We start from the raw sequence: 9,342 nt of genomic DNA, 5'->3' as shown, positions 1-9,342 counted from the left end.
CCACCCCGAGCGACCTCTGGGTGTCGCTGTGGTGAGGTCGCTCTGGAGCTGGAGCGACTTCGCTATGTTGCTCTAGGAGGTCGCTCCGAAGCGAAAATGGCGAGCGACCTCGTGTTGCCGCTCTGGTAAGGTCGCTCTGGGAGGTAAGGCACAGCGAGTTCATGGCATCGCTCCGGTAGGGTCGCTCCCATGCACTGCTCGTCCAATGATCAACTTTATCACCTCTTTTGAGCTCCAAACACACCCAAATGTCTCCGAGAACTCCATGTGGTACTCCAATACCTGATAAAGACTTATGTATGCAAAATGCAACCTAAACATGGCTAAATCCTAGTCTATATGATCAAAATGCACATGGGTGAATGGATAAAACAATGGAAATATGCAAGATATCAAGTGTACCTCTCGTCACAGCTGAAACAGAGGCCAAGACTCCTCTTACGTTTCATCTCATCCGAGCTAAATCGTTTAGGATTCAAAGGTGTGGCTTTCTGGGCTGGTCCTTCTGTCTTCGTATTCATCAGTGAATTCCGATCACCACGGTTGTTGAAAGAGGTTAAACGTCAACTACGCTGTAGCTGTTCATCCCTCATTCGCGCCAACTCAATCGTCGTTTTCAACGTCTTGGGCTGGAACATTCTGATGCTATCAGAGATGGTATTATTAAGACCCCAATGTAAGTGCCTACGAGAGCCTTTTGAGTCCATCCCGTAACTTTGTTCTGCAGACGTTCAAACTCTCGTTGATATTCTCGCAGAGTCCCCATTTGTTGGATCTTAGAGAGGGCTTCGTTGAAGTCTTCCGCTGCGTAGGTCCAAAGCGTGCCCATAACTCTTCCTCAAAGACCTCTCACGTGATCACGATCTGCTCTTCTTCTAGGGCTTTAGAGGTAGCCTGCCACCATTCATTGGCCTCATTTTCCAGATGATACGAGGCGAAGCTGACTCGTTGCACGTGCGGCATATTCTGGTAGGCAAAGTACTGTTTTGCCTTACTGATCCATGCCGTTGGATCCCCATGTTGAAATTTAGGGAAAACGAGCTTGATGTTACGATGTTGAGCAGTTGGTGCCACGAGATTGTTGCCCTCCCCTATTTCTCTATTCACGGACATCGATGGTTGGGCTCTTCCTAGTTGCACATCTCCTTGCGGAGTGCTGGATCCTCCTTCACGGATACTTGTCACCGCATCGGCCAACATCTGTTTGAAGAACTCCTCCATTCCACGAAACCTCGCATCTATGCCCACGTTAATCTGGGCAACTTCATCATGCACCATGCCTAGACCTGTCTCCAGGTCCGACAATCTCTCCTGTTGCTTGCCATAATCCTAATATAGCTTCAGGTTACAGCAAAAAATTTGCTCTGATACCAAATGTTGGTCCTAGTCAAAGCAATGAAAAGAAACTTAAGAACAATTGTTGTTTGGTAGTTAAGACTACCTATTTTTGGTTTTCTTGATTAGCTTAAATAGAAAAGAATACAACCTACTCGGAGCCTCAACTCCACTTAACAAGGAAATGGAAAAGTGGAAGAGTTAGTTTCCTCAACACAAGGAAGACTAGGTCTCTTCTTATATATGCACGCAACAAATATCAAAACGACAAATTAATTAAAATACTTTGGATTTGGTTTAGACCTTCGGTTTGACACCCTCTGGTCCGGTACGAGTACTTCAGCTTCTTCTTTTTCTTCTTCAACGTCTCTTCTTGGTATCGTCTCATCACTTCAGTTAATGTTGTATCTGTTTGAGCAGTTGAGATAACCTTAATGTCGATAAACTCAATGTTTAAAGCATCAGAATCTGCAGCTTGAGTTGTAACAGCGGAACATGTACTTGCATATTATTTGTGGCGTCAGCATAAACAAGAACCTTAGCATGGCAGAGAGAACAGAATCAGAAGCTACTGCTGCAGAGTCTATATAACTTACACACTAGTTGTCACAAAAGTTGGATGCTTGTCGTGTTGTACTGGTGCAGACGATGTGTATCCTTGTCATCACGAATCAAGACACCACACCACTTGCTGACGTCTATAATTTTCACATTATTCGGTACTTCCTTGCATTTTCCTTCGTTGAACTTTCAATATTTTGAATTCGAAATTGATTAAATATATGTTGAACATTCACTCTCCGTTGCAAATTTTCCATCTATTAAACTTTTAGATCACAGAAATATTACTAACATGGTTTTTTGTTTAACCTCTTTTGTATTTTAAACTCTTTATGGTTTCATCTTCTAGAAAAATGTATATAGAATAACTACACCACTGAACAATCAAAAAAACTTAAATCACTCGGAAATCGGCACGTCCACGATTTTTTCTTCTTCGTAGAATCCACTGAATTATCTTTTTACTCCCACGACTACTTTATTGGTGATATATTGTTGGAAATAAACATAAAGATAACTTAAGAGTTAAGTTACATCAATCCTAATAGGATTAGAGAAAAAAAAAATATGTGTTCCTAATGAGTTTAGGAAATATAGTCTCTAAATAAAGACTTGCAAGAGGGTTGCACACCTTTGTGAGAGTTTTAGAGATTGTGTGTTTTGTGTGCTTAAGCTTTGAGTGATTCTTAAGCTAAGAAAGAAGAGTTTCTTTATATCGAGTTCATACAATCTTTAGACTTATATTTGGTATCAGAGCCAAAATCCTTTGATCAAGAGTTGATCAAGAATCATGGGAGACTTGGTGGTGGCAACGACCAAGAAGGAAAGTGTCCTATGTTAACAACAACAAACTATACCGTATGGGCGATACGGATGAAGATGTTATTGAGAGTTCTTAAGGTGTGGGAGGTAGTCGAGAGAGAATCGACCGAAGGTGATAAGAATGATATGGCGACAGTTCTTCTTTTCCAATCGATTCCGGAGACTATGATCCTACAAGTTGGGAAACTTGATACCGCAAAGAAGGTGTGGGATGCGATCAAGACCCGTCATGTAGGAGCCGATAGAGTTCGAGAGGCGAGGCTACAAACCCTCATGACTGAGTTCGATCGGCTAAAAATGAAAGAAACCGATAAAATTGATGACTTCGTGGGCAAGTTATCAAAGATTTCATCAAAATCTACCGCGCTAGGAGAAAGTATGAACAAGGCGAAACTTGTTAAGAAGTTTCTACAAGGAATACCACGCAAGAAGTTCATTCACATAGTTGCCTCTCTCGAGCAACTACTAGACTTGAATACCGCAAACTTCGAAGATGTCGTAGGTCGCTTGAAAGAATACGAGGAGTGTATAGCTGCGGAAGAAGAAGAAGAAACACAAGATGATCAGAGTAAGCTTATGTACAGCAACTCTGAACCACAACATCGAGACGGAGGATATAGAGGACGTGGTCGAGGAGGCCGGTACTATAATAGAGGAAGAGGACGAGGAAGATCATCATATTGGGAAAGTAGAGACCCCTCAAGGGTCACGTGTTACCGATGCGACAAACTAGGACACTTTGCTGCGATGTGTCCTGATAGACTACTCAAGTTACAAGAAACTATCGAGGGCAAAGACGGAGATGACATGCAAGCAGCCGAAGGACTCATGATGCATGAGATAGTTTATCTGAATGAACGAAAACGTGAAGCCTAAAGAGTTCGAATCCAGTAAGGATGGAGAAAAAATATGGTACTTAGACAACGGGGCAAGCAACCATATGACTGGTAATCTGAGCTATTTCAATATCATTGATAAAACAATCTCCGGGAAGGTCAGATTCGGAGATGACTCGAGAATAGACATCAAAGGGAAAGGATCTATTTGTTTTATCAGTCAAGACGGGAAGAAGAAGAACCTTGCCGATGTCTACTACATACCAGCGCTAAAGAGTAACATCATAAGTCTTGGGCAAGACACAGAATCAGGTTGCGATGTAAGGATGAGAGAGAACACTCTTACGGTTCATGACAAAGACGGGAACTTAGTTGTGAAAGCTTCAAGATCAAGGAACCGCTTATACAAGGTAGTAATGGAAGTCGAAGAACAAAAGTGTCTACAACTCCAAGCACAGAGAGTTTCATCACGTTGGCATGCACGACTAGGTCATCTTGGTGTCAACGTTTTGAAAGTGATGATAGGAAAGGAACTAGTGATCGGACTTCCTGAGTTAAAAGTCGAGAAAGAGGTGTGTGAAGCATGCTTGCGTGCGAAGCAAACAAGGCAATCCTTTCCGGTTTCTACCTCCTATCGTGCATCTAAATCTTTGGAACTAATACACGGTGATCTCTGCGGGCCAATAACACCACCTACAGGAGGAAGAAACAAATACATATTCGTTCTGATAGACGATCATTCACGCTATATGTAGTCTATTCTTTTGAGAGAAAAAAGAGAAGCATTCGAGAAATTCAAACGGTTCAAGTCAATAGTGGAGCAAGAAACTGGTACAACAATCAAAACGCTTAGGACAGACAGAGGAGGAGAGTTCACAAGCAAGGAGTTTCAAAGCTTCTGCGAGGTATCAGGAATACAACGCCACTTAACCGCTCCCTACACACCACAACAGAACGGAATAGTGGAAAGGCGTAACAGAACCTTGCTAGAGATGACAAGGAGTATCTTAAAGCATATGGAGGTACCAAATTATCTGTGGAGGGAAGCTGTGAGATATTCAACTTATTTGATCAACCGCATCGCAACAAAGACCTTGACACTACAAACTCCATATGAAACTTTCAAAGGAAGAAAGCCGAATGTCACTCATCTCCGAGTATTTGGATGCGTCGCTTATGCTAAAACAGAGGCATCAAACCTAAAGAAACTCGATAATAGGTCTCGTACTCTTGTGCACCTTGGAACTGAGCCTGGTTCTAAGGCTTACAGACTCTTTGATCCGACGCTACAGAGATTAGTGGTAAGCAGAGACGTCATCTTTGATGAAGAACGAGCATGGGAGTGGAACAAAACCAATTGTCGTGAAGTCGAGAAGCCGGGAATGTTCAAAGTTGTGCTCAAAGGATATGAGAATCAAGACATCACAGATGGATCAGGCATTGCTACAGTTAGCAAAGAAGATGACAAACGTGAAGAAGAAGACACAATCGAAGAGGATCTCAAGCAACAATCAGACGACGATGAAGAAACAGAAGCTCCTTGTCGCCGGTCAACACGAATCAGAAAAACACATGGCTATCTTGATGACTACATCTACCTTGCTGAAGAAGAAGGAGAGCGTCTTATGTTGCTACTAGATGAAGAACCGTGGGACTTTAATGAAGCAATGGAGGAAAAGGTATGGCGTGACGCGTGTGAGGAAGAAATCAAATCGATCGTAAAGAACGGCACATGGGATCTCGTCGACTTGCCTCCAGGAGCAAAACCAATAGGTATAAAGTGGATTTTCAAGATAAAGCGAAACGCTGATGGTAGTATCAACAAGTATAAATCGAGATTAGTGGCTAAAGGCTACATTCAACAACGTGGCATTGATTTTGAGGAAGTCTTCGCGCCAGTTGCTCGGATAGAGACGGTCAGATTTCTTATTAGCCTTGCAGCCTCTAACGAATGGGAAATCCACCATTTGGATGTAAAAACAGCTTTCCTTCATGGAGACTTGAAAGAAGTTGTATATGTAAGCCAACCCGAAGGATTTGAAGTCGCAGGGCACGAAGAGAAGGTATACATGCTTAACAAAGCTTTGTATGGTCTGAGACAAGCTCCAAGAGCATGGAATGAGAAGCTCAACAAGGTCCTTGAGAAACTCAACTTCAAATGATGCTCAAAAGAGCCTTCCTTGTATCGCAAGACAGAGAGTGGGCATCCTTTGCTTGTTGCACTATACGTCGATGACCTATTAGTTACAGGTTCTTCAACAGCAAAAATACTTGAGTTTAAGAAGGAGATGTCAAACAACTTTGAGATGAGTGATCTCGGGTTGTTAACTTACTACCTCGGTATCGAAGTATGTCAAGAGGAGGGTATTATAACTCTGTCGCAGGAGAGATATGCCAAGAAGATCCTATGTGAAACAGGAATGGAGGAGTGTAATTCTGTTCAAACACCAATGGAGTTTGGTCTGAAGCTCTCGAGGGCAAAGAAGGAAGAAAGCATTGACGCCAAAGACTACCGGCGAAAGATAGGTTGCTTGCGTTACCTAATCCACATGCGTCCTGATCTTGCCTTTAGCGTCGGTTTGCTATCACGATATATGCATGATCCTAAAAACTCTCACGGCGCAGCTATAAAGCAGGTCTTGAGGTACTTGAAAGGAACAACGAAGCTAGGCCTCGTCTACAAGAAAGCTAGCACGACCGAGATTAAAGGTTATAGTGATTCAAGCCATAACATAGATGATGACGACGGTAGAAGCACCACAGGTCATATATTTTACTTGAATGATTGCCCAATTACTTGGTGTTCTCAGAAACAAGAGACTGTAGCTCTATCATCATGCAAGGCTGAGTTTATGGCTGCAACCGAAGCAGCGAAACAAGCCATATGGCTTCAGGAACTTTTGGAAGAGATCACCGAGAAGCCGAGTCAGAAAGTAGTCATACGCCTCGACAACAAATCAGCTATAGCACTCACAAAGAATCCAGTCTTCCATGGCCGCAGCAAACACATACACAAGCGCTATCACTTTATCCGAGAATGCATTGAGAACGAACAAGTTGATGTTCTTCAAGTTCCGGGAGCAGAACAAAAGGCAGACATTCTCATCAAAGCTTTAGGAAGAATTAAGTTCAAAGAAATGAAAGATTTCGTTGGAGTTCAAGATATGGAAGAAGTTAACTTTAAGTTTAAGGGGGAGAATGTTGGAGATAAACATAAAGATAACTTAGGAGTTAAGTTACACCAATCCTAATGAGTATAGGATTAGAGAAAAAAGGAAATATGTGTTCCTAATGAGTTTAGGAAATATAGTCTCGATATAAAGATTTGCAAGAGGATTTCATACCTTTGTGAGAATTTTAGAGATTGTGTGTTTTGTGTGCTTAAGCTTTGAGTGATTCTTAAGCTGATAAAGAAGAGTTTCTTTATATCGAGTTCATACGGTCTTTAGACTTATATATATATCATTGAAACTGTTAAGAAAATAAACTTTATTATGCAAAAGTTTTAGCTTCTATCTTACCTTTTTCGTCAAGAAACTTAACCATGTAATACTCCAGCCTCCTCAAAACATCCTCCGGCAAGGACACCTGAACACTAATGGCGTCACAGTTTCCGGTCACCGGCAAAAATAAACAGTAGATTTCACTCGTCAAAGAACCCATATACATTGGTTTTCCTCCTCCAAAATCCAAATCCTCTAATCCCAATCTCGCCCATTGTGAAATAACCAAACTTTTTGAGACGTCTGTTTTTACAGTTTTATCCTCCAGTAAATCTATCGTTGATCTTACATACTCGTCGGTGATTCTCGTTTTCGCGTCTTGTATTAATTTTACCACGTGGTAAATATTACCATTGACTAGGTGTTGTACTTTTCTCTCGGCGCAAGCTAGCACGAATCCGTTACCATAATACCCTTGGGGAAGTTCTGGAGTCAGCTTTTTCCTCATATTGACAGAGAACAAAAGTTTGACCTGCATGGTCAACGGCAAGTCAAGAGATCGAGCCCAAGAGCACCATGTGTGAGCCGCTAGTGCCTCGAACGTGGTGCATTCTAGCGAGGGAGCGCATGTTTTCTTTAAGCGTATGATAAGGGATGGTGTGAAGGTAAGAGTGGTGGGAGCCAGTGGTTGGGACTGTAAATACTTGCAAATGTTGAAGGTGGAGGTTTTGTTTACGGTGGTCCAGGTGAAACTGGGATGTGAGTGTGTGACATGCGGTGGATCTCGTGGTTCTAACATGTGTCGAGAGTGGAACGGTTGGATGGGAAGCGGAGCACTGGTGGTGTTGGCATGGGCCCATGCATGTAGGAACTGCGATGTGCCGATGCCGTCACAAAGGCAATGATTGATCGCAGTGCAGAGGATCATACCTCCGCAACGGAGATACGTCACCTGTGTCATAAATCAACAAATTCATAAGGTTTTCTATGTTTAACCTTTTTCTATTGCATTGAATTCAAATAATAGTTTAAGAGCTAATATGAGTCAATGCAAAACCAATATAAGTTAACCCCATGGGTGGTCTACTAGTCTAAATCAACCACACGATACTAAATATGTGTTGTCATACAGATATGATGTTATAATTTGGATATCATTTGAATATCTGGAGAAAAGTCCATATGTGTAGTCCATAGCATCAGTTGAACACACTTGTAAAAAAACTAGGCAAGTAAAAGAGGTTTTGATCTTCTTTGTTACCAAGAAACGAAAAAGAGTAATATAGAACCATAGATAGATAGACATGTTATTCTCTATGTGCCCTTCAATTCTTTTTTATCCACCAGATCTCCTTTTTGTTATAAATCATGGAGTGGATTGCCATTAACCAGGTCCGGACCGAGACCGGCCCAATACCTAGAAGATGGAGAGATGGCCGAAGCCTAGAGAGAGGAGAAAGAGAGCCGACTTCAGGAGAGAGAAAAAGCGGCCACAAAGCTTGGAGAAAAAGAAACCTTTTCCTTTTCCTAGTATATGTAATCTTACCATTATTATGTATTAGTAGTTTTCCTAATCCTAGTGAGTTTAGGTTTTGGATATTTTTCATTTATCTTCTTCTTGTAATCCTTATATAAAGGAACCCCCTTGATCATTAATAATAACACAGAAATATTCAGCCTCTAAACTCTCTATTTACAGCACGTTATCAGCACGATAGACTCCAAAACCCTGAGACAAAACCTAACCTAAAATCCGTCACACATAAACCCTAATCCAGGCGTAACTTAAAATCGATCTATCTCTCAAACTCTGAGGAACCAGATGACGAGCCACATATCAAATTTAAGCTCTTGACGAGACAAATCTATCAGCGCAAACCGTTCGTCAATCCAATCTAATACGGGCCCACACTCGCAGAAACAATACGCGGCACCGTCTTGATCTTTTGGAACCCTAATCCGAAGCAACAAGATTTTCTAGCCAAATTAAAATCCTGTGAATGATAAGTTTATCATACCTTAGTTGTTTGATGATATCTTATTCAAATTATGGTGTTCATGTAATCTAATACTCCTTGTTTTTATTTTATGAGCTGAGAGGAGTTGGTGCAAAGATCTCAACACAAAGATGTTCGCGATCCATAACATGACCATGAACTGACGATCTCAAGCTTTACCAGCTCACGGTTCTTCTCATATTGGTGGTCCATTCAACCCTACTTAAGGTTGAGGTAATTCAAAATCCTTTAGAGAACCCATACCGAATTTGGATTGCTTGAAACTAATTGGAACCATAAAATCCTAATCGAAAACCTAGGATAATAGATCAATCCCTAATGAGTAAA

General features: G+C 41.6%; 1 protein-coding gene across 1 annotated transcript in view; it reads right to left on the bottom strand.

Moving 5' to 3' along the window:
* The window catches only part of LOC106344660 (omega-hydroxypalmitate O-feruloyl transferase-like), a 25,118-nt gene that overhangs the window by 9,136 nt on the left and 6,640 nt on the right, over positions 1-9,342 (bottom strand). The window contains exon 2 of the mRNA XM_013783990.1: positions 7,076-7,949. Within this exon, the coding sequence (XP_013639444.1) occupies positions 7,076-7,949 (874 nt within the window). The remainder of the gene's footprint in view (positions 1-7,075; positions 7,950-9,342) is intronic.

Source organism: Brassica oleracea, chromosome C5 (assembly GCF_000695525.1).
Source record: "Brassica oleracea var. oleracea cultivar TO1000 chromosome C5, BOL, whole genome shotgun sequence".
Taxonomy (NCBI): domain Eukaryota; kingdom Viridiplantae; phylum Streptophyta; class Magnoliopsida; order Brassicales; family Brassicaceae; genus Brassica; species Brassica oleracea.
Note: the sequence above shows the minus strand (reverse complement) of the source record. Positions and strands in the feature narration are given on the sequence as shown.